General features: G+C 41.7%; 1 protein-coding gene across 1 annotated transcript in view; it reads right to left on the reverse strand.

Annotated features, from left to right (window-relative positions):
• Positions 1-26,329, reverse strand: part of shank2a (SH3 and multiple ankyrin repeat domains 2a) — a gene marked incomplete at its 5' end in the record, with an annotated part of 67,508 nt that extends 41,179 nt beyond the window's left edge. The window contains 8 exons of the mRNA XM_084125146.1: positions 1,559-1,636; positions 2,952-3,068; positions 15,875-16,042; positions 17,786-17,937; positions 19,790-19,898; positions 20,034-20,105; positions 22,109-22,312; positions 26,132-26,329. Coding sequence (XP_083981272.1) covers positions 1,559-1,636; positions 2,952-3,068; positions 15,875-16,042; positions 17,786-17,937; positions 19,790-19,898; positions 20,034-20,105; positions 22,109-22,312; positions 26,132-26,329 — 1,098 coding nt within the window. The remainder of the gene's footprint in view (positions 1-1,558; positions 1,637-2,951; positions 3,069-15,874; positions 16,043-17,785; positions 17,938-19,789; positions 19,899-20,033; positions 20,106-22,108; positions 22,313-26,131) is intronic.
• Between the last annotated feature and the right edge of the window lie 569 nt (positions 26,330-26,898).

A 26,898-nucleotide genomic window follows, 5' to 3' on the forward strand; every position in this document is an offset into this window, starting at 1 on the left:
TGGATGACAGTGAGTGTTCTCTTAAATGGTAAAATGGTAAATGGACTGCATTTATATAGCGCTTTCAACAGACCCATGGCCACCAAAGCACTTTACATATTGCCTCACATTCACCCATTCATTCACTCATTCATACACCAACGGTGTCAGCCATGGACACCTCGACACTTGGTCAGGTGGAACCGGGGATGGAACCACCAACCTTCCGGTTTGTAGACAACCTACATGAACCACTGAGCCACTGCCGCCCAAGAGCCAAACAGATCTACTTCCGCCTGGCCGAACTTCTTCCAAATCAACTCCCTGGCCGCAGCACCAAAAGATTTAGAGCGGTGGGCAATAAACCTCTTAAAGGCTGTCGACTGGCGCTTTGCCTCCTGAGATCTCTCGACGACAGAGTTTACGCCATCGCCGAAGAGGCCAGAAGGTGAACACCAACGAGGAAAGATGCCCTTCTCCTTGATGCCCGTGAGGTTTAGCCAAAGATGTCTCTCCGTAGCCACCAACGCTGCCATGGAGAGGACGATGGACGGCCTGGAGAGACAGGTCTGTTGCCCGACGCAGCTCCTTAATGTCGTTGGGCCCGAGGTTGGCCTGGTATGCCTGCATGATGGCCAATGTGTGCAGGCAAGCACCTGGCCGCCCCGCCACCATATATTTTGGGTTTGGTGGGCAGCATCGGGGCTGTAAGGGATGATTCAACATCAGGTGAGAGATAAGATGCCAGTGTCTCTTCAACCCACGGCATCATCCCGTAGCCGTTCTCTTTCAAGCCCACAATGGATGCATAATTATGAAAAGTTGGGGTTGGAAAGACAGGACGAGAACAGCTTTTTCCACAATCTCGACACCTCAGTGTAGAGATCGGGAAAGAAAGGCAGACGTGGAGTCTGTGCTCTGGACTGCAGGATGTGCTCATCCAGTTTCTTTTTCTCTGTGCTTCCTGCTTTTCTGCTGGCCACTCAATGTTTTATTTGGCCACTGCTCAAGTCACAACCTCCAGCAGCTCCTCATATGCAGGGGACGAGTCCTTGATTTTCCCTGCCTCGATGACAAGAATGTCTAGATCCTCAGAACTAGACAATTCTAACATTAGGCTCTTGCTCGGGGTGGAAGAACAGCATGAGTTTCCCTGAAAGGGAGCTACGCTGCCATTCTTAATCCATATATAATATAAAATAGAATTCAGTGATATAAATAATAATGCATACCTCTTTAATGTGTAAATCTAAAATATTCAGTGATGCTTTACAGTAAAAAGTAAGTACACTTCAAGCAGACGCTGATTTCTGCCACAGAAAAAAAAGGGAACTGAGACCTTTAATCTCGCAAATCTGATTTTTTTTTTTTTTTTTTTAGCAATTGCGAGTTTATATCTCACAATTCAGAATTTACTTTTCTTATTTTTTTATTGCATGGTGTAAACCAGCTTCCACAGCAACAGCAGTTAAACAGTCATAGTGGAAGTTGAAGCTGTCGGATGTTCCAGTGAAACACGCTGAAGTGGAAAGTGTTCAGCCATTTGAAATGTTCAGGGAACATGAATGAGGACCGGTACCTGAAACGGACTCTGGCTGTTGTGGTTCTTCACCTCCTTGTCAGCTCCTCTGACCAGCAGCACATGCGTGCACTTCTCCTGCAGTCATAAACACATTCTCAGTCTCTAACAACATCACATCTGTACAGATGATATTTCTGAACAGTTGCACAAGACTCAGACTTCAGAACAGGATTTCATTAAGCACACCTGTATATTCCACTTTGTTTTCAAAATGATGCATGAAATAATCAGTATTTTATTCTAGTAATTTCTTTGTGTTCTGCTGTCACATTATACAGTACATGATTTGAAAAAGCTACCACTTTTTTCTCACTGCTCTATTATGTTCAGAAAGGTTTTGAAGGCATTTTATTTTCATCCTACCTCTGTGTTATCCCTAAAACCCTTTGAGTACAAGGCTGTTTGCTTTTCCATTAGCGCCACCTACTGTCAGAAAGTGAATCTGCACTTTAATTAAGCCCATCTGCTGCTTTTGTTCAAATCAATGCAGGAACAATATATATAATTTAATAACAATAATTGATATTATTGAACACAAAATATAATCATTTATAATTCTGACTCCCCCCTTTTTAAAAACAAACAAACAATGGTTTAAATGATGAAATGTGAGGTTTATCTTTTTGTAAAACGTTTTATGTTCAAAACTTGTAAAGTAAAACTTTTTTACCATCATTATGCAGTTTAAGATGTTGCCATAGACATTGGAATTTGTATAAAACCAAACTGCTACCTCAACATTTAGTTTTATTCTAATATCAGAATTTTCTGAAATGATTTCCACTGCTGATTCCAATATATATTTAACCCTCCTAATTCATTAAAACACTGTATACACCTTTTGAACTTGAGCTTATAAAACAGTCATAACTTAGCATTTTACAAATAAAACCATATTGTATCTAATCAGCAACTTCTCATTAATGAGTGAATGCATTCAAGTTTTAAAGATTTTATTCTGACCACGTTTTTACCATGCTATATTTTCAAAAACCAGTGTGATGCAAGAAAAGATTTTGAAAGTTTTTGAAATGAGAAATTGTATTTGAATATATCATTAGATTAAATTTATATGAACATATAATATGAGAATTACTATAATCTGCATTGACTTCAATGGATTTAAATTCATTTGAAACTTATAACTCATGACAGTCAACATTTATGAAACCTACACATTTTTTTTCTAACGAAACAACATCAATATTACTCTAAGATAATTACACTTCCAAGGTAATAAACTGAATTTGTGTGTGTGCATCATTCTTCCTGACTCACAGTTATATAACAAAAGCCCACTTAAACACAGACCAAAGTTCAGTAGTTTTCCTGTCTACTAAACAGTATATAATGAAATGCTGTAGGTAAGTTTACAGCTGTAAACACACACCTGGTTGTAGAGAGCACAGATGTGCAGCGCCGTGTTTCCCGAAGCGTTCTGTGCGCTCATATCTGCTCCATAAAACAACAGATGCTCCAGGTGTTGGACATGACCGTGTCGACAAGCCTGTTAGAAAACACACACACACACACACACACACACACACACACACACACACACACACACACACACATTTGAATACTTTTATTTGGATCTGAAAAACATTACAAAGAAAACAAGATCCAAATACTCTGGGAAGAGTCTTTGACAAGGTGACAGATCTACAATTCGTGGCTCACATACTTGTACAGGTCCTTCCATTTATGATACTCAACACATTAAGGATAAACAAAACATCTCCGTCTCCATATCTGCATGCTCCCTATGGTGGCTGAAACAGAGCAGAATTTTGCAAGCCTTTTTTGCCTCCTTTTTTTGCAGCCCCCCTAACTGCATCCCCCGATCACACTCTTATGGACATGACCCAAACTTCCAAATACCAGAATTATTAATCTATAGTTGTATCCAAGTTGGAGAATGAGATCTACCAGTGGTTGATATTTCAATAGTTTGGAATAGTAGCAAGTATCCATATACAGGTCAAAACAGCAGCCCACCTCAAAGACACATACAGTTATTTCATAACCTCATTTACAATTACAATGTCAGGAGTATTTGGAATGTTTTTAAAGTAATCACTGTCAGATATGTTATGATGAAACCAGTTAATTCGTACAGTGCTATGCTTGTAAATCTTACTATCATGTCCACATGTAACCGGCAGAGTAGTCATTGTCAGGGTGAAGTTTGTCCCTCTGCAGCTACGGTAGCCCCCTGACGTCACGGTGCCCAGCTAGCCACTGAGTGGCTAACAATTCATTGGCGGCTAGGCCAGTTTCTATAAAACAGTTTTCACTGTCGGGCTAAGAGAGATTCCCTGGTGTCCAGATAAGTCTACAGTCTTGTTACTGTTTGGATACGTGGTTCCCCTGTGCAACCAAGGTATGTAAGTAAGTAAGTAAGTAAAATTTATTTATATAGCACCTTTCACAGACAAGAAGTCACAAAGTGCTTTACAATCTGTTAATAAAAAGGATCAAACATGCATACAATAAATCTACCATAACACAACACACAGAAACAATCTTCACAAACATGAAATGACAAGTAACCACTGCTGTTAAATAAAAGCAAGTCCAAAAAGATGCGTCTTCAGGTGTTTTTTAAAAGAATTGACAGAACCCATAGTTCTCAGTGCTAATGGAAGTGAGTTCCAAAGCCTCGGTGCCACAGTACAAAAAGCACGATCACCTTTAGTCTTAAGACGTGTTCTAGGGACAAGTAAAAGGTCCAGACCAGAAGACCATAAGAGCCGACCCGGTGAATGTTTATGTAAAAGATCCTGAATATAGAGAGGTGCCTGACCGTGCAAGGCTCTATAAGTGATAACTAAAATTTTAAACTGCACTCTGAATTCAACTGGGAGCCAATGAAGGTCCTTGAGAACTGGTCTTATATGAGACCACTTACTGGTACCAGTCAAAAGCCTTGCAGCTGCATTTTGTACAACTTGTAGTCGCTCCATAGAAGACTTATTCAAACAAGTATACAGAACATTGCAATAGTCCAAACGTGACGAGATGAAGGCATGAACAAGCATCTCCATCTCTTTTCTTGAGACCACCGATCTAATCTGAGCAATGTTCCTGAGATGGAAAAAACATGAGCGAACTACAGACTTTATATGACTGTTAAAACATATGGCTCTATCCAGTAAGACACCTAGATTTCTTATTTCACTACAATCTGAAGTGGCTGAAACCCCCAAAACCTGCTTAATCTTAGGTATAATATTGTCAGGAGCAAAGATCATCATTTCAGTTTTATCCTTATTAAGTTGCAAAAAATTGTTTGCCATCAATTTATTAATGGAGACTAAACAATCCTGTAGAACTGACAGTTTATCTAGACTATCAGGTCTAAACGAAATAAATAACTGAATGTCATCTGCATATATATGATAAGATATTGTTGTAAAACTATTAATAATCTGTCCAAGAGGAAGCATATACAAGTTAAACAACAAAGGGCCCAGCACAGAACCTTGTGGCACACCACAGGACAAAAGTACAGAATCAGACATAAAGGATCCAACAGATACCGAAAAAGTCCTATCGGACAGATAAGATGAAAACCAATCCAGAGCCGAACCCGAAATACCTACTAAACAGCGTAATCTATTAATCAGAGTGCAGTGATCCACCGTGTCAAACGCTGCGCTGAGATCTAACATAACCAACACGGAACATTCCCCCGCATCTGTGGCCATCAAAATGTCATTTGATACCCTGAGTAAGGCGGTTTCAGTAGAATGATTTTTGCGAAAGCCTGATTGAAATTTGTCATAAATATTATGAGTCTCCAAAATATCATTTAACTGCATTGCCACAACCTTTTCCAGGATTTTAGAAATGAAGGGCAACTTAGAGATAGGCCTATAGTTGTTCAACGATGTAACATCAAGATTACACTTTTTCAAGAGCGGTTTAACGACAGCGTGTTTAAAACACCTAGGGACCTGGCCCAACTTTAGCGAAAGGTTAACAATTGAGACCAAACATGGACCAATGGATGTAATAGTTTCCATGACCACAGAAGCAGGTAAAATATCCGCCGGACTTTGAGAAGGTTTCATCGTACAAACTATCTTTATAAGATCATTAAAGGATATTGACTGAAAAGAGCTTAGAATTGAGGGCCGCTCTGTGATAATTACAGAGGGGATAGCTGATGGTAAAATGCTAGCCCTAACAGCCATAACCTTACCCACAAAATGAGACAAAAAATTATTACAGTCATCGTTAGAAAAAACAGGTACAGATGATGTAACAGGAGACACAAGACAATTAATAGTGTCAAACAAAGTCTTAGGATTCCTTTTACAAGTTAAAATCAAATTTTTAAAATACAACGCTCTGGCCACCTTAATCATCTCATGTAAATCAGACAGTAACTCTTTAAAATACAGACGATGAACCTGGAGCCGCGTAGATTTCCACAAGCGTTCAGTCTTCCGACACACACGTCTGAGACTGCGAATGGCATCATTTATCCATGGAGAAGTATTAACCACGGGAATATGCCCGTGAATATGCCACGGGAATATGTGTAAATGTTTATATGATGTAGCAAACTAAGCATTTAGTATTGTTTATCTAATAGTGGGCTATTGGAAAATAGGTGTCAGACTGATTGCCAGATGCTTCCGGGTAGTCGTGCTGTGTACTACCGAAGGTATTTTTGTGCAACTTACTTTGAGTCATAATGTGGGTGTCATTGTTGGGACATGATATGCATTTTAATGAGTACATTTGCACATAGGTCTTGGGCAAGGCACCCGCCGGGTAGCTGTACCGCAATTAAGACGCAACATCTAAAAGGTAAATGTTTATTGTGTTACAGGTAGAACAAGTGTGTTAGGACCAATAGCCTTGAACACATGCAAAATGAGCCTGATTGTGTTGTCCTGACATAATGCATAGCTGTGTTAATTGTCAACCCTTAATAGAAATGTATTTAATGAATATGCTGTGTGTAACAACTGTTATGTAGGATTGTGAAGACTGGCGCAAGGGCTGTTTTTCCTCTGTGTCATTTCGTATGTCACATTGAGGTAAAAAAAATAGAATGTTTGTTATGAAATGTTTGTTATACTACGTGACTATTATCTGTGCATGTGTATATCAAGCACTAATTTGAATGATTTTGTGTCTGCACTGCAGGCAGATTGCTGCTGCTGCTTTGCCTTGCCTAAATTAAGTGTATTGATAGTTTTGCCTTTCTTTATATTTTCTTTTCTTTCTTTTGTTTGGTTATTTTGCCGTAGCCTCCGTCTAGTGCCCCCGTCCGACTGATGTGGTATTGGCTGTTCCAGTAGTTTACATAGTCCTGTTAAGATTCTGCCCAGCTGTATACTCTATCCATCCTGCTAGTGATAACGACCTCCTCGTCCTTGTCCCCCTTCTCCAGAGTACTAGAGCAGCTGCTCACAGGAGAGGTTTCTGGGTCCGTCTTCGCGCACTGCACCGCGTATTGTAGTGGTAAACTGCACCTCACAATATTGATTGAATCACTTGCTAGTAGTGGTTGTGCCTATGTGTGTGCGTGGTGTGTGTGTGTATGCATTTGACTGTAGGCACCAGAGTTCAGAGCACGGTTGGTGAACTTCACGATTATCCCGGACAGGTAACCTACCTTGACAGCGAATCAGTATTGTCCTGTTACATTGCTAATTATATTGTCCCTGGTAGCAGCCAATACCAGTCTTGGTCTCTCCCTTTAAATCAAATCAAATCAAATCAAGTATATTTGTATAGCGCTTTTCACAATACAGATTGTATCAAAGCAGCTTCACAGTATTAAAAGAAAATAATACAACAAAGTTTGTTTCTAGTGGAATTTATTGATTGATAGAATAAAATTAAATATCCCCAAAATATCCCCAACTGAGCAAGCCAAAGGCAACAGTGGCAAGGAACCGAAAAAACTCCATCAAGTGACCTAATGGTGTCCTAAAACTCCATCAGGTTGGAGAAATGGAGAAAAAAAAACCTTGGGAGAACCCAGGCTCAGTCGGGGGCCAGTTCTCCTCTGGCATTTATGAACTAGAGGCCGGATTGTAGTTTGAAACTGTGAGATTAACAATATTATATGAATGCCTGGCTGAAAAGATGCGTCTTTAATCTAGTTTTAAACTGGGAGAGCGAGTCCGAGCAACGAACAGTATCAGGAAGGCTATTCCAGAGTTTTGGAGCCAAATGTGAAAATGCTCTCCCTCCTTTGGTGGATCTGGATATCCTAGGTATGACCAAAAGCCTTGAATTTATTGATCTTAAAGAGCGCGATGGATTATAGGGTGATAGAAGATCCGTTAAATAGACTGGAGCTAAGCCGTTTAGGGCTTTATAAGTCAGTAGCAATACCTTATAATTAATACGGAACTTTATAGGTAGCCAATGTAGTGATGATAAAATCGGTGTTATATGATCATATTTTCTTGATCTAGTAAGAACTCTAGCAGCGGCATTTTGGACTAACTGTAGCTTGTTTATTGAGGATGCAGGACAACCGGCTAATAAAGCATTACAGTAATCTAGTCTCGAGGTCATGAATGCATGAACTAACTTTTCTGCATCAGAAACTGATAGCATATTACGTAACTTAGCAATGTTTCTAAGGTGGAAAAAGGCAGTTTTTGTAACATACGAAATATGATTTTCAAAAGACAGGTTACAATCGAGTATAACACCCAGGTCTTTTACTGTAGAGGATAAAGTAACAGGACATCCTACGATGTCAAAGTTGTATTGTGAGAGGTTCTGTGGGCGGTTTTTTGAACCGATAAGTATTACCTCTGTCTTGTCTGGATTTAATAAAAGAAAATTACGCGTCATCCAATCTTTTATATCTTTAACACACTCTGTCAATTTGGATAATTTAGCGTTTTCATCCGGCCGTGATGAAATATATATTTGAGTGTCATCAGCATAACAATGGAAACTAATTCCATGTTTCCTTATAATATTTCCAAGTGGTATCATATATATTGAGAATAACAGAGGGCCCAACACAGATCCCTGTGGCACTCCATAGTTTACTGGAATTATGATCGATTTTTCTCCATTTAAATAGACAAAATGGTAGCGGTCTGATAAGTATGATCTAAACCAGCTTAATGCTTGTCCTTGAACACCAGTATAATTTTGTAGTCGATCTAAGAGTATTGTATGATCTATAGTATCGAACGCAGCACTTAGATCAAGTAAAACTAGTATTGAGATGCAGCCTTGGTCAGAAGCTAAGAGTAAATCATTTGTGATTTTAACGAGCGCAGTTTCAGTGCTATGATGCGGCCTGAATCCTGACTGAAACTTTTCATAGATATCATTTTCTTGCAAGAAAGAGCCCAGTTGAGTGGACACAACTTTTTCTAGTATTTTAGACATAAAAGGTAGATTTGAAATGGGTCTATAATTTGCTAGATTATTATGATCTAATTGTGGTTTCTTAATGAGAGGTTTTATAACTGCCAGTTTAAATGTTCTTGGAACATGACCTAAAGATAAAGACGAGTTAATAATATTGAGGAGAGGCTCTTCCACTACAGGTAACACTTCCTTCAGTAGTTTAGTTGGTATAGGATCTAATAAACATGTTGTTGTTTTAGATGAAGTGATAAGTTTATTTAACTCTTTTTGTTCTATAGTTGTAAAGCACTGTAATTGTTCTTGCGGGGGGATAATTGAGGCTGAATTATAAGGTGCGATTGAGGATTGAACGTTTACAATTGTGGTTCTGATGTTTTCTATTTTCTCAGTGAAGAAGTTCATGAAATCATTACTACTAAACTGTAACGGGATATTTTGTTCGGGTGACGTCTGTTTATTTGTTAGTCTAGCCACGGTGTTAAATAAAAACCTAGGATTGTTTTGGTTGTTTTCTATTAGTTTGCGGAGGTGCTCAGCCCTGGCCGCTTTTAGGGCCTTTTTATAACGTGACATACTGTCTTTCCACGCGATTCTAAAGACCTCTAAATTAGTTTGTTTCCATTTACGCTCTAAATTACGGGTTTCTCTCTTTAGAACATGCGTAGTATTATTGTACCATGGTGCTTTAATTTTCTCTCTGACCTTTTTTAATCTAATGGGTGCAACAACATCCAATGTTCTAGAGAGAATGGTGCTCATAGTGCTAGTTAGTTCTTCTAGTTCATCTGTTTGTTTGGGTTCAGGCAGCAGCTGAGACAGATTAGATAAGCAATTTGAGAAATTATCTATGGTGGATGGAAGGATTGTTCTGCCTGGTCGATAACGCGGCGCCGCATGACATATTACAGCAGTACGTAATATGCAAGTTACCAAGTAATGGTCAGTGACATCATCACTTTGTGGAATGATATCTATATCGGTTGGATCGGTTCCATATGATATAATTAAATCGAGTGTGTGATTAAGACGATGAGTTGGTCCGGTGACGTTTTGCTTGACCCCAAATGAATTTAATAAATCTATAAACGCAGCCCCTAACGCATCATTTGAATTATCTACGTGTATGTTAAAATCTCCAACAATTAATGCTTTATCTACATTGACCAATAGATCTGAGAGAAAATCTGCAAAATCTTTTAGGAAATCAGCGTAAGGCCCAGGCGGTCTATATACGGTAGCCAAGGCTAGAGATAATATGGATTTTTTTCTAACATCTAAGAGCGTAACATTTAGTACAAGTATTTCAAACGAAATAAACTTATAACCCGTTTTCTGAGTAACATTGAGAATATCTCTATAGACCGCTGCAACACCGCCGCCACGACCAATCAGACGGGGTTCGTGCTTATAGGAGTATCCTGATGGAGTAGACTCATTTAGACCGAAATAATCATTAGGTTTAAGCCAAGTTTCAGTAAGGCAAAGTACATCGAAGCTATTATCTGTGACTATTTCATTTACAATAACTGCCTTAGGTGTGAGTGATCTAATGTTTAGAAGACCTAGCTTTAGAAATTGTTTTTGATTACTAATAGCAACATTTTCTGGTTTAATAACAATTAGATTTTTTCTAGATCCTGCAGTAGATTTATTATTTGATCTCACTAAATGAGGAATAGACACAGTTTCTATGCAATGTTCTACACTATTTATATCAGTTAATTTGGTGCAGCAGAGACTATGATTTGGACTTTTGGTCACTAGTCAAACGGTATTTAACAATTTGGGCGATGTTATCTGACAGAAGATCCGATCCGAATCTGCTTGGGTGTAAGCCATCAGCACGGTAAAGCCTAGGACGCTCCCAAAACAGATTCCAATTATTTACAAAGAGCAGTTTCTGCTCATTGCACCATGATATTAACCATTCATTTAGCGCGGATAATCTACTAAACTTTTCATGACCTAGTCGGTACGTGGTAAGCGGTCCTGACACAATGATCGTTATATCAGGCGATGTGCTGCGTACCGTATCGATCAGATTCCTGAAGTCTTTCTTCAGAACCTCTGTCTGGCGCAGCCTGATGTCGGCCCCTCCCACGTGCAGGACCACAGTTCCGACGCGCTCGTTCAGAATCTCGGGAACGTGAGCAGCGATTTCAGAAACACGAGCACCAGGAAAGCAGTGACTATGCACCTTACTTTTATTTAACGTAGCGTGTACGTGTCGAACGATGGAATCACCGATGATCACAGCATCGCGTTCTGTTTCGCGAAGAGGGGAGAAGCGGTTTTGTGTGGATATCTCGAAAACCGGGAGGGTCGGAGAGAGTTTTCTTGGTCTAGACCTGACTCGCGTCTTCCGCTGCGGAAATATCCAGGCTTCGTGGTGGCGTGTTGGAGCCGGCGTAAACGAGACCATAGCTGATCGCGGCCTCGACGCTCGTGACCGATGCTGAGTAACGCATGGAGTAGACGAGGTCGGAGTCAGCGGGTTAGTAACGTTAATCACTGATTTGTGTGCATCGGCGCGTGATGTTTCAAGAGCTAACCGCCGGTCTATCAGCTCGGCCTGTCTCACTAAAAGGTTGTGGATCTGTTTCTCAACAGCTTCCAGCTCAGACTGTACCGCGTGTAGCTCAAATGTGTCCTCACCTGCACCAAAAGGTAGATTACTTACATCTGATATATTCGCCATTTTAACAGATGGACAGTAAGTTAAGTTAGCAACGACGCTACCAGTGATGCTATCAATATTAATACTAATTTATGGCTTAAGTCTTGGATATAATCCGTCTTTTTAGTGGTACGGGTGTGGAGTAGACGCACGATAGGCGAAAAAAAATGTTTGTTTATAAATGAGTGCGGAGAAGACGCGTTCAGCCGTGATCCACGGACGTAACCTGTAAGAGTATCCAGCGTTGGATCACTAGGCTTGAGACACGTCTGCTCAACAGTCCGCGTTGTAACTATGAGGTGAGGAAAAATAGAAAATGTTCGTTGTAAGTGAGTTTAAAGAGAAATCAAGAATTATAAATCAATCGATGGAGCTCCAAAGACAACAACGCGTTCAGACGCGACGCATGCGCATTCGAAACAGGCCAATTAGGCCAATCCTTTTCGTTTGCACCTACTGTGCCTCTATCATGATGGTGTGGCTCTTTTAATTATACTATTGACTAATAAAGTACTGTTATTTTTCTACTGAAAGCACAAGGTTTAGGAGTGTGTTTAATGGAATTTTTATCCATTCTTCTAGAAGCGCATTTGTGAGGTCAGACACTGATGTTGGATGTGAAGGCCTGGCTCACAGTCTCCGCTCTAATTCATCCCAAAGCTGTTCTATCGGGTTGAGGTCAGGACTCTGTGTAGGCCAGTCAATGCACAGAAAACAATACTCCCAGCTCTGTCCTAGGTCCACTTTTGTTTTTACTGTACATTACCCCTCTTGGATTTTTTTAAAACCATTTTAACAATGTGTCATACCATTTTTATGCTGATGACATTCAGTTGTATTGCTCGTTCAATGATTCTGAGTTACACAAACTAACGGATTTATTGGATTGTATTTCTTGTGTTAAATCGTGGCTTGCTAGTAACTGTCTCCAACTAAATTCGAAAAAGACTGAAACCCTGATTATAGCCAAAGACAATAAAATTCCATCCATCCTTCAACATCTTGGTTCTCTGAGCTCCTCTGTCCAGTCGAGCATCAGAAATCTAGGTGTCTGGTTTGACCAATCAATGTCTTTGGACTGCCATTCTAGACTTCTGGTCAGAAATTGTTTTTATCATCTAAGAAATATTGCAAAATTGAGGGCAATTTTAACGGACTCTGATCTTGAGATGGTTATCCATGCTTTTATTTCTTCATGTTTAGATTATTGTAAGTCTCTTTTTACTTTTTTTAACAAATCTGCTCTAAATCTCAGTCTTCAAATGGTTCAAAATGCTGCAGCAAGGCTTTTAACAGGATCTGGTAGAAGGACACACATCACACCCATTTTGTCCTCCCTACACTGGCTACCTATCAAATTTCACATTGATTTTAAAATATTAGTTTTAACTTTTAGAACATTAAATGGTCAGGCCACACAATACATCGCTGACTTGTTATGCACATACTCCCCAGGCCGTGCCCTTCGATCCTCAGGCCAGAGTCTTTTAATGGTCCCAAAGACTCGTTATAAAACCCGGGGAGACCTGTCTTTCAGGCGGTAGCCCCCAGACTGTGGAACGCCCTGCCCTTGTGGCTGACTCTGTCGATTATTTTAAAAGACAACTGAAGACACTGTTATTTAAACAAGCTTTTAGTTGACTGGGTTTTATTTTATTTTGGGCTTTTAAATGTCTTCATTTTTATTGATTGTATATTAATGTGGTTGCACCTTGTAAAGCACTTTGTGATTTTGTCTGTGAAAAGCGCTCTATAAATAAACTTTACTTACTTACTTACTCGCTCATCCATGTTTTTATGGCTTTGTGCACTGGTGCGCAGTCATGTTGGAACAGGAACAGGAAGAGTTCCTTTCGCTGGAACTAAGGGGCCAAGCTCAACCCCTGAAAAATAACCCCACACCATAATCCCCCTCCACCAAACTTTACACTTGGCACTAGGGCTGTCAACGAATATTCTAAATTCGAATATATATTCGAATAGTTTTAAAAAACAGAATTTCGAATGTGGAAAAACGCCCGCGGTAGCAGAGGTGCGGCTGTCTGCTTTGCAAGTGGGCGCGCTGCCTGAGGGCTCAGGGACAGGTCATTTTATTTAACGTTAAACAGAAACATTACTAAAGTGTAGGCTACTGTACTGACTGAATAGATATTGCATGAATAAGGTAGGTTAGATACAGCAGTTTCATGCACTGCAGGCTTCCACTGGTTTGATTATTTACCGTTTCATGTCAAGGAAAAGTTCCATGTTTACCACAGCACAGCTCGCTCTGAGCGTTCAATGTCAGTTCTATACTGTAAAACTTCAATTAATGTTAATAATATTTGTTTCAATCACTGAATGAAGCCTGCTATATTTGGGACAAGAGTTGCAACCTTAAATTGCTTGCACAAAACTCTTGATCAGCACTCAACATTTGCTTATTGTTGTTGTTCATTTAAACTGTTATGTTTACGGTTACGCCGAGAGCGTGAGGGCGAGAGAGCGAGCGAGAGTGAGGTCTGCGGTCTTGGCCATTAGTTGATTTACTTGTTTTTGTGTAGGTAATATGTTGTCAAATATGTTTAAACTTAAATAAACTACCTATACAAGTAGTTATGTCTCTTTGAATTAATTTGTCCTGTTATTGACGTAATGCGCGTCATTGACAAAATGCGCAACCAGGGGTCTCATTTATAAAACTGTGCGTAGGAACCTTACTAAAAGTGTACGTGCGCCTGAAAGCCAAAAATGGCGTACGCAAAAAAATATTCAGACTTATAAAACCGTTCGTACGCCAGAACCTGCGCAGAATTCACTTTATAAATCCCAGTCAGCGGAAGATTGTGCGCACAAGCGTCTCCTCCCCGAAATAGCCATATATGGAGCTTACGACGCCTAGTTTTACTATGCAGATCCTCATCTGCATATCATTTGCATATGATTATTTATCCACGTGATGACGTTTAACGGTACAAGACACATTACATTAATAAAAATCAAGTAGTTGCCTATCCTTGCCTTGTTTTTGAATACATAAATCAAATCAAATACATTTCAGAGAAAGTTTTTGTCAATCTTTTCCACTGGCCGAATTGTATTTTTAATTGATTTATATTTTTAATGGAAACAGATAGGCCTTGGGCATTATTTGCACGACACTATTTTCTCAGACAATCTGGTATTATCATGATAAGCAATTATCTCTGTGGTTAAAACATTAAAACACAGCACGCCACAGGAGAAGTGTTCAAAAACATCGCATCCACAACAAATATTTCTATTGATTGAATATACAAAATGTTGTAACTTCTCAGTAATGATTTAATGATTAAGTGTTTAACTCCATTAGTTTGAATGGCATATTTAATCTAAATGTTTATATCAGAAGTAAAACATAGTTTAAATCATTATTTTATTTATTTAAACTGTTATTTGCGTCAGTTTCACTAAACGGCCCAGCGCGCTCGCTGGCGCGGACATTTAAGAAGGGATGGATATTTGCTTCAAGTGACAGGCTTGGTGAGTGAAATTATATTTGTATTATCTTCCTGTATATGTTTAATTTTCTTTAGATTTTCTGTCTAAAAGTGACCAAAAAGACACTTAACTCCAGCTCACCATCGGTGTCGCCAAACTGCTCCATCTCCAAAACGTTCATACGCATGGGTCAGAGTTTGTTTTTATAAATCACAACTTATGCGTCGGAAGTGGCGTACGCCTCTTTCAGGGCCTGTTTTGTGCGTACGCAACGGTTATAAATGAGGCCCCAGATGTTCTAATATATGTGTTTTTTTTAGAGGGAATATTCAAACGTCATTTTTGAGCAATTTTGACAGCCCTACTTGGCACAATGCAGTCAGGCAAGTACCGTTCCTCCAGTAGTGAGGAAATTTCATGAATGGACAGCTGGCAACCTATCATGGTACCACGCTTGAATTCACTGAGCTCCTGAGAGTGACCCATTCTTTCACAGATGTGTGTAGAAGCGCCTGCATGCCTAGCGCTTGATTTTATACACCTGTGGCCATGGCAGTGATTGGAACACCTGAATTCAATGATTTGGAGGGGTGTACCAATACTTTTGGCAATATAGTGTATATAGGCATATAATATGTGTCAATAATACCTTTGTTGTGATAAATTTGTTGTGATAAAACTGAGTAAATGTTGAATTAAAGTAATGAGGTATGATTGAGACTAGTGTGACGGTGTATCCTGGTCCTTCTCTCTGTAATAAAGCTGTGGATGTGTGTGAACACATCACTGAACACATCACTGAAGTTCACCTGGTGGATCTCATGCCATCCGTTCTCATCCTGGCAGCAGACGGAGGCGTGCTGGTTCAGCAGCAGCTCACAGCAGTGTGTGTCTCCGTCCGCCAGGACCGTGTGATACAGTGCCGTCAGACCACGACTGTCTCTGTAGTCCGGAGACGCGCCGAGCTCCAGCAGAGTCTGAAACAGGGAACATACACCATTGATCATTCTGCTTACCCATCTGCAGTTTCAGTTCCCGAACAAAGTACCTTTTGGTGACCCATTATTATTTTATAATTCAGATCAAGTTTCTTTGTATTGTGTTCTCTTTCATCATCTCGTGTTCGAGATCCACTTATGGGAAGGGCATTCGCACCTGACCTCTGCAGAAGCATCCAATTGCACAAAGTATGGCATGACAGACAGAAGCGCGTGTCCAATGCCAGCTAAAGGACCCGTGTATAAAACACCTGCACGCGTTATCTTTCCTCAGTTGATGCGCAGCTCAACTGTTTCGCTGACTTCACTATAGTCAAAAGGAGGCCATATCTATCTCAACCCCTGAAAAATAACCCCACACCATAATCCCCCCTCCACCAAACTTTACTCTTGGCACAATGCAGTCAGGCAAGTACCGTTCCTCCAGTAATGAGGAAATTTCATGAATGGACAGCTGGCAACCTATCATGGTACCACACTTGAATTCCCTGGGTGGGACAGATGCTGGAGGCATCGTCTCAACAGCCGTTTGAGCCCCTGGGAAATATTTCCCTTAAGCTTCTGTCTTTCAATACAGCTCTGCTCCTGGCCTTGGCGCCAGCCAAACGTGTCAGTGATTTGCATACACTCTCTGTTCATTCCTCATGCATTAAATTCTCTCTCAGTGGAGATAAGGTTTTTCTCAGGCCCAACCCGGCCTTTATGCCAAAATGCTTCCCGGCGTTCACGTGTGAGGTGATTGAGCTTTCCGCTTTTCCCCTACCTCTTAACAGGACAAGCTCGTTTAGAAAAAGTGACCATATTTTCATCTCTTGCGTATGTTTTGAATCTGCACCTGGCACCATATAATTCATCATTATGAGTGTGTCAGGTTTATTCATGAATGCATGTTACCACATGTTATTTTTTGTTGCTAGTGTGGCACCCTCACCGTGTGTGGTTTGTTACTTTGTGACGTGTCATGCAATGCCTTTCCAGGTGACCGTCCTCTGTCTCCCATTGGTGGATCTCAAACACGAGATGATGAAAGAGAACAATAGGTTACTGTTCGTAATCCCGGTTCTCTGAAACATCGAGTGAAGAGATCCACCAAGCTTGCCCCGCTTGCAGCACGAGAAGCTAATATTCTCACTGAGGAAAGATAGCACGTGCAGGTGTTTTATACACTTGGTAAGGGGCGGGTCCTTTAGCTGGCATTGGACACGCGCTTCTGTCTGTCTCGCCAGACTTGGTGTAATTGGCTGCTTCTGCAGAGGTCAGGTGCGAATGCCCTTCCCATAGGTGGATCTCTCCACTCGATGTTTCAGGGAACTGGGGTTATGAACAATAACATATTGTTTTTCATAATACATGTTTTTTTTAAAGCAGATTCACAGGAAATGTCACCGTTAGTGTTCTGTTATCAGTCAGAGATGATTGTGTCACAGTAACGTCCATATGACAGTGATATACAGCTATAATATAGTACGAGTTTTAGTATAAAACAAAAATACTGCAAACCATATAATCAAAAAATGTCAGATAAAATAGAAATATAAAATATAATAAAAATATATAAAATGTATAATATTTAGCTGGTTTTCTAAAGGACAAGTACTTGCTTTTACTGATCATATGCTTAAATGCCAGCAAAAATAGATAAAATAGAAGATGTTAGAACCTTTTAAATAATGCAAAATTAGTGTGTTAATGAGATGAATGATTATAATGCATGTTGTATACCTTGATGGCTGGCTGGTTTTTAGCGCAAGCAGCTTTATGAAGAGCTGTCATGCCGTCTTTATCCCTGAAGTCCAGGTGAGCTCCTCCGTTCCTCAGAGCTTTAATAAACTCCAGCTTATTCTCCAGCTGCGCCGCACAGGTGAGTGGAGTCTCTACGACACACACACACACACACACGTCAGGTGCGGGGAATGAGTCGGATGGTCAGGTACGGGGAATGAGTCAGATGGCCAGGTACGGGGAATGAGTCGGATGGCCAGGTACGGGGAATGAGTCGGATGGTCAGGTACGGTGAATGAGTCGGATGGTCAGGTACGGGGAATGAGTCGGATGGCCAGGTACGGGGTGGGAATGAGTCGGATGGCCAGGTACGGGGTATGAGTCGGATGGTCAGGTACGGTGAATGAGTCGGATGGCCAGGTACGGGGTATGAGTCGGATGGCCAGGTACGGGGAATGAGTCGGATGGTCAGGTACGGGGAATGAGTCGGATGGTCAGGTACGGGGAATGAGTCGGATGGTCAGGTACGGGGAATGTGCCGGATGGCCAGGTACGGGGAATGTGCCGGATGGCCAGGTACGGGGAATGAGTCGGATGGTCAGGTACGGGGTATGTGTCGGATGGTCAGGTACGGGGTATGAGTCGGATGGCCAGGTACGGGGTATGAGTCGGATGGCCAGGTACGGGGAATGAGTCGGATGGTCAGGTACGGGGAATGAGTCGGATGGTCAGGTACGGGGAATGAGTCGGATGGTCAGGTACGGGGAATGAGTCGGATGGTCAGGTACGGGGTATGAGTCGGATGGTCAGGTACGGGGAATGAGTCGGATGGTCAGGTACGGGGTGGGAATGAGTCGGATGGCCAGGTACGGGGTATGAGTCGGATGGCCAGGTACGGGGTATGAGTCGGATGGTCAGGTACGGTGAATGAGTCGGATGGCCAGGTACGGGGAATGAGTCGGATGGCCAGGTACGGGGAATGAGTCGGATGGTCAGGTACGGGAATGAGTCGGATGGCCAGGTACGGGAATGAGTCGGATGGCCAGGTACGGGAATGAGTCGGATGGTCAGGTACGGGGAATGAGTCGGATGGTCAGGTACGGGGAATGAGTCGGATGGTCAGGTACGGGGAATGTGCCGGATGGCCAGGTACGGGGAATGTGCCGGATGGCCAGGTACGGGGAATGAGTCGGATGGTCAGGTACGGGGTATGTGTCGGATGGTCAGGTACGGGGTATGAGTCGGATGGCCAGGTACGGGGTATGAGTCGGATGGTCAGGTACGGGAATGAGTCGGATGGTCAGGTACGGGGAATGAGTCGGATGGTCAGGTACGGGGAATGAGTCGGATGGTCAGGTACGGGAATGAGTCGGATGGCCAGGTACGGGAATGAGTCGGATGGCCAGGTACGGGAATGAGTCGGATGGTCAGGTACGGGGAATGAGTCGGATGGTCAGGTACGGGAATGAGTCGGATGGCCAGGTACGGGGTATGAGTCGGATGGCCAGGTACGGGGAATGAGTCGGATGGTCAGGTACGGGGAATGAGTCGGATGGTCAGGTACGGGAATGAGTCGGATGGCCAGGTACGGGGAATGAGTCGGATGGTCAGGTACGGGAATGAGTCGTACGGTGAATGAGTCGGATGGTCAGGTACGGGGAATGAGTCGGATGGTCAGGTACGGGAATGAGTCGGATGGTCAGGTACGGGGAATGAGTCGGATGGTCAGGTACGGGAATGAGTCGGATGGTCAGGTACGGGGAATGAGTCGGATGGTCAGGTACGGGGAATGAGTCGGATGGTCAGGTACGGGGTATGAGTCGGATGGTCAGGTACGGGGTATGAGTCGGATGGTCAGGTACGGGGTATGAGTCGGATGGTCAGGTACGGGGTATGAGTCGGATGGTCAGGTACGGGGTATGAGTCGGATGGTCAGGTACGGGGTATGAGTCGGATGGTCAGGTACGGTGATCTCAGACTCGTGTGTTTCTGCTCCTCCAGTACCTCCAGTCTCTGTGTCCTGGTAGTTTGGGTCCAGTCCTCTGTCTAGCATTCTGGAAAACTTCTCTAGCTCATGATGCTGGATGTAATCCATGAACTTCCTCAAGCTGGCCTGGAGAGAGACAATAAGACAAAAAATAAAGCATTACTTAAAGTAAGAGTTTCTCATGTACGATGAATCGCATGTGTCTGTCAGGGTGGAGAAAACTCTCCAGATCCGCTGGATCTTATGCGTCTTTGCACTCACCTTCGTGTGAAGTCTGGTGATCTGCTTCTCATCCACACTGGACTGATTGTACAGTCTGGTTTTGTAGCGAAACTGCAGGAACAAAGAAGCTTCTCAGGGTTTCATTGCAGCAATTGCATGCATATAATAACATATTTATAAACCCTCAGAATAAAGACATTCATGCACTTATGATTCCATTAAGATGTGTGTGCTGTTGTCTGAAGTGATCGTGCTGTTGGAAGTTCTGCTAATGCATTTTATGATGATGATGCTAAATGTTAATTTATGCATAAAGTATCAAACATGTAGTTATTCATGCATGAATCCATATGACTCCAGTCATAGTTAAAGTTAACTCTTCATTGCTTCATGATTATTTCAGTCCTTCACTAATCATTAGTTCATGTTGAAGAAAGTTTCATTCAGGTAGTATTATAAAGTAGGGCTGCACGATTAATCACAATGAAACCGCACGTGATTTGGCACGTCTCTCACACACACGCCACATATCCCTCTGAACACCAGAGGGCGTCTCACACACACACACCACATATCCCTCTGAACACCAGAGGGCGTCTCACACACACACACACGCCACATATCCCTCTAAACACCAGAGGGCGTCTCACACACACACGCCACATATCCCTCTGAACACCAGAGGGCGTCTCACACACACACACACACGCCACATATCCCTCTAAACACCAGAGGGCGTCTCACACACACACTCCCCATATCCCTCTGAACACCAGAGGGCGTCTCACGCACATCCCCCCCCCCCCACACACACACACCACATATCTCTCTGATCACCAGAGGGCATCTCACACACACACACCACATATCCCTCTGAACACCAGAGGGCATCTCACACACACACACGCCACATATCCCTCTAAACACCAGAGGGCGTCTCACGCACATCCCCCCCCCCCCCACACATACACACACACACCACATATCTCTCTGAACACCAGAGGGCATCTCACACACACACACCACATATCCCTCTAAACACCAGAGGGCGTCTCACACACACACACACACACCACATATCCCTCTGAACACCAGAGGGCATCTCACACTCACACACCACATATCCCTCTAAACACCAGAGGGTGTCTCACACACACACACATCACATATCCTTCTCAACACCAGAGGGCGTCTCACACACACACGCCAAATATGCCTCGCAGAAGTACGATAACACACATCATTCCAGGAAATCCCGATCGGGCATCATCGCTGTAGCTGAATAAACAGAAGATTGAAACGCTTTGATTAAACACGACTAATAAACACACGACTGCCTTATTCTGTGTCAGAAGAACATCATCTCACAGAAGGAGGAGCTCAACTGTCCTCATGAAGTGAGTTTGGAGTAAAAGTATGTTATTAAATGTCGTCTTTTGTTGGACAAGAGGTTCATTAATCCTTCTCATGTTTGGAAAGATGTTTGACGCGTGTTGCTTTTTGAAATGCATGTTATAAGTGACTCAAACTCACAGTGCTTTCAGATGGAGCAGCGTTTACAGAGCCGATCATCAATGACAAGCTACGCATAACATATAATCACAGCCTTTGCAATTTCATAATCGCGATAAACCAAATTGGTTTAACTGCGATTTCATGTAAATTGCGATTAATCGTGCAGCCCTTTTATTTCACGAGTTCACACTTACAAATCAGATCAGAGTAAAGTAGTATCCGTATTTGGCGTGCTGTGGCTCAGAGCTCTGTATTTTGGCCCGAGCCCAGAGTACTCCACCGTACCTCTGGTTAGGAAAGTAACCAGGTGAGTGAAGACAGGGTGGTGGAGGGATGCTGAAAACTGTAGAGGAACATAGGCGAGTCGACTGTGTATATATATATAGGCCTCCTCTCATTTTGCTGATTGGGTAGACATGTTGATTACTGATTGTTGACAGCTGGTTGGAATGACATGATGATTGGAATGATGTGATGATTGGAATGACGTGATGATTGAATAGATAATTTGAACGTGTTCCTTCCGAACTTTGTTAATAAAACATCATAAAGTGTCCCCGCTTCTCTGACACCCTGCCGGCTGCTGAATCGGCCTGTACCTCCAGTGACGGGACACCCTCGCAGGCCGGCAGAAGATGGTCCCCGATCAGACTCTCCTCATCCAGGAATTCCCCGTCTCCGCCGTCGCTGGCTGGATGGAAGAGGCCATAATTCAGAACATCCTTCAGATTCTGACTCAAAGTGCACAGGATCCGCTGTTTAGCAGCCCACACAGTGTCACCGGGGTTAAACCTCATGCTTTCCTGTCAAAGGAAATCAAAAGTAGTTATGCTTTCTTTATGGAATATTGCAGTGTTTATTATAAATTATTTATTGGTGCACATCATTATTGTGTTAATAATCTTGAATCAGAATAACAGCGACATCTCTTCTCTTCTCTGATGATGAGGGCGGGGCAACCTATGATGTCACAAGCAAATTGATTTGCATATGCCCGCCTCCAGAGCAAGGCATCAACGAATATTTATACATCATCGCACCATAGACCCCACCCACTGGCGTTCAGTATCTTAACGGCTGACATTGACCTACACTTGACGTAAGCGTCACGTCAAAACCAAACAGAAGCCATTATAATGACTGACGCTGATACACTTATACAGGTGTGTGTTCAGTCTGTCAACAACAGGACAAATGGAAGAGTGAAAGAACGCTCACTTTGATCGTCCAGTTTAAACAGCTGGTTTGAGTCTCTGTACAGACTTAGCCAATCATAACAGTGGGTGTTTACTGACAAGCCTTAAAGGCTTCCATTAAAAATGGATCAGTTCTGATAGAGGGTCAGAATGAGGGTTGAAAAAAAGGTGTTTTTCCACCTATATATGATGATGTCACTGACCATTTGATGATGTCACTGACCATTTGATGATGTCACTGACCATTACTTGGTAACTTGCATATTACGTACTGCTGTAAAATGTCATGCTGCGCCGCGTTATCAACCAGGTAGATCAATCCTTCCATCCACCATAGATAATTTCTCAAATTGCTTATCTAATCTGTCTCAGCTGCTGCCTGAACCCAAACAAACAGATGAACTAGAAGAACTAACTAGCACTATGAGCACCATTCTCTCTAGAACATTGGATGTTGTTGCACCCATTCAATTAAAAAAGGTCAGAGAGAAAAGTAAAGCACCATGGTACAATAATACTACGCATGTTCTAAAGAGAGAAACCCGTAATTTAGAGCGTAAATGGAAAAAAACTAATTTAGAGGTCTTTAGAATCGCGTGGAAAGACAGTATGTCACATTATAAAAAGGCCCTAAAAGCGGCCAGGGCTGAGCACCTCCGCAAACTAATAGAAAATAACCAAAACAATCCAAGGTTTTTATTTAACACCGTGGCTAGACTAACAAATAAACAGACGTCACCCGAACAAAATATCCCGTTACAGTTTAGTAGTAATGATTTCATGAACTTCTTCACTGAAAAAAAAGAAAACATCAGAACCACAATTGTAAACGTTCAATCCTCAATCGCGCCTTATAATTCAGCCTCAATTATCACGACGCAAGAACAATTACAGTGCTTTACAACTATAGAACAAAAAGAGTTAAACTTATCACTTCATATAAAACAACAACATGTTTATTAGATCCTATACCAACTAAACTACTGAAAGAAGTGTTACCTGTAGTGGAAGAGCCTCTCCTCAATATTATTAACTCATCTGTATCTTTAGGTCATGTTCCAAGAACATTTAAACTGGCAGTTATAAAACCTCTCATTAAGAAACCACAATTAGATCATAATAATCTAGCAAATTATAGACCCATTTCAAATCTTCCATTTATGTCTAAAATACTAGAAAAAGTTGTGTCCGCTCAACTGGGCTCTTTCTTGCAAGAAAATGATATCTATGAAAAGTTTCAGTCAGGATTCAGGCCGCATCACAGCACTGAAACCGCGCTCGTTAAAATTACAAATGATTTACTTTTAGCATCTGACCAAGGCTGTATCTCAATACTAGTTTTACTTGATCTAGTGCTGCGTTCGATACTATAGATCACACAATACTCTTAGATCGACTACAAAATTATACTGGTGTTCAAGGACAAGCATTAAGCTGGTTTAGATCATACTTATCAGACCGCTACCATTTTGTCTATTTGAATGGAGAAAAATCGATCATAACTTCAGTAAACTATGGAGTGCCGCAGGGATCTGTGTTAGGCCCTCTGTTATTCTCAATATATATGATGCCACTTGGAAATATTATAAGGAAACATGGAATTAGTTTCCATTGTTATGCTGATGACACTCAAATATATATTTCATCACGGCCAGATGAAAACAATAAATTATCTAAATTGACAGAGTGTGTTAAAGATATAAAAGATTGGATGACGCGTAATTTTCTTTTATTAAATCCAGACAAGACAGAGGTAATACTTATCGGTTCAAAAAACCGCCCACAGAACCTCTCACAATACAACTTTGACATCGTAGGATGTCCTGTTACTTTATCCTCTACAGTAAAAGACCTGGGTGTTATACTCAATTGTAACCTGTCTTTTGAAAATCATATTTCATATGTTACAAAAACAGCCTTTTTCCACCTTAGAAACATTGCTAAGCTACGTAATATGCTATCAGTTTCTGATGCAGAAAAGTTAGTTCATGCATTCATGACCTCGAGACTAGATTACTGTAATGCTTTATTAGCTGGTTGTCCTGCATCCTCAATAAACAAGCTACAGTTAGTCCAAAATGCAGCCGCTAGAGTTCTTACTAGATCAAGAAATATGATCATATAACACCGATTTTATCATCACTACATTGGTTACCTATAAAGTTCCGTATTAATTACAAGGTATTGCTACTGACTTATAAAGCCCTAAACGGCTTATCTCCAGTCTATTTAACAGATCTTCTATCGCCCTATAATCCATCGCGCTCTTTAAGATCAATAAATTCGAGGCTTTTGGTCATACCTAGGATATCCAGATCAACCAAAGGAGGGAGAGCATTTTCACATTTGGCTCCGAAACTCTGGAATAGTCTTCCTGATACTGTTTGTTGCTCGGACTCGCTCTCCCAGTTTAAAACTAGATTAAAGACGCATCTTTTCGGCCAGGCATTCATATAATATTAATATTATATACAATCCGGCCTCTAGTTCATAAACGCCAGAGGAGAACTGGCCCCCGACTGAGCCTGGGTTCTCCCAAGGTTTTTTTTTCTCCATTAGGTCACCTGATGGAGTTTTAGGACACCACTGGGTCACTTGATGGAGTTTTTTCGGTTCCTTGCCACTGTTGCCTTTGGCTTGCTCAGTTGGGGATATTTTGGGGATATTTAATTTTATTTTATCAATCAATAAATTCCACTAGAAACAAACCTTGTTGTATTATTTTATTTTAATTTAATACTGTGAAGCTGCTTTGATACAATCTGTATTGTGAAAAGCGCTATACAAATATACTTGATTTGATTTGATTTGATATATTTGGTTGTGTGTGTGTGTGTGTGTGTGTGTGTGTGTGTGTATGTACCAACTAAACTATATTTTGGGGACAAATTTGTACCCAGAAGAGACCAAAACCTGACAAAATCTCCAAAAACCTCCTGTAGGGACGTCCTCATTTGTAAATCTGGTATAAAAATAAAGTAATTAAAGTTTGTTTTTTGTTTTTTTATGTAAAAATGCAGAAAGTTTTGTGTAATGGGTAGGTTTAGGGTAGGGTTAGTGTAAGGAGAGAGAATATACACTTTGTACAGTATAAAAATCATTACATCTATGGAATGTCCCCATTTAGATAGCTAAGTAAACGTGTGTGTGTGTGTGTGTGTGTGTCTGTCTGTGTCTGTGTCTGTGTCTGTGTGTGTGTGTGTGTGTAAATTTTTTTTTAATTAACATCATAAGTGAACCTCAAGAAACGTGTTAAAGTGTAAAAAAAATAAAAATGTCATGACCCCTTTAAGAAATTTTTTATCCATATGACATTCAAAATGTTTGATCACTCAACCCTCATGTTTTACTCATTCACTCAAAGAAATATGCATCACATATAAACCCCAATGAGAGCCGTGAAGATTAACAAACACACACACTCACCGTTTGCTGCAGGTCTGGGATGAACACCGTCAAGGTGAGCGAGTTATTCTGGGTGTGTGTCGTGAGACCGCCGGGTCGTTCTGCTCGTACAGTCTCACAGACGGCCTCCTCTCTGGAACTGTGTGAGCTGGAGTCCTGAGAAGAGTCTGAGAAACTCTGGGCCATCTCTTCCTCACTGGACGTCGGGCTCCTCGGCATATTCAGCTGACAAACACACACACAAACACACACACACACACACACACACACACACACACACACACACACAACAGCAACAGCATTTGAGATATCCCTGATTCTCAGTGCTTGTTGCCAGTCAATTAAAAAAGCACCATCTACAGAAGCATTTTTATGAAATTGAAATTGTGTATAATGCATAACAGTGGCTGTATTTTAGGGGTGGGAGTGGTCTAACAGTGGTCTGGTTAGATCTAGCGAATGCCTATGGATCTGTCCCACACAATCTCATCTAGCTCGGACTTGACCATTACCACATCCCAGTTGCTATTCAAGAAGTGATCACCAGCTATCTAGGAGGGATCAAACTGAGACTTACATCATCCCAGTTTACAACCAATTGAGAATCCCAACAGGATGCACCATCTCCCCAATCCTCTTTATCATGGGCATGAACCTTCTAATAACAGCAGCGGAAGGCATAACCCGCGGCCCCGTCCTGGAGTCAGGCATCATTCAGCTGATTCTGCAGGGTTTCATGACGACCTAAAAATAACAACTGTGACGCATGTCCAAGCGAGATGATTACT

The sequence above is a fragment of the Abramis brama genome, assembly GCF_963993115.1.
Source record: "Abramis brama genome assembly, chromosome: 9".
Classification (NCBI taxonomy): Eukaryota; Metazoa; Chordata; class Actinopteri; order Cypriniformes; family Leuciscidae; genus Abramis; species Abramis brama.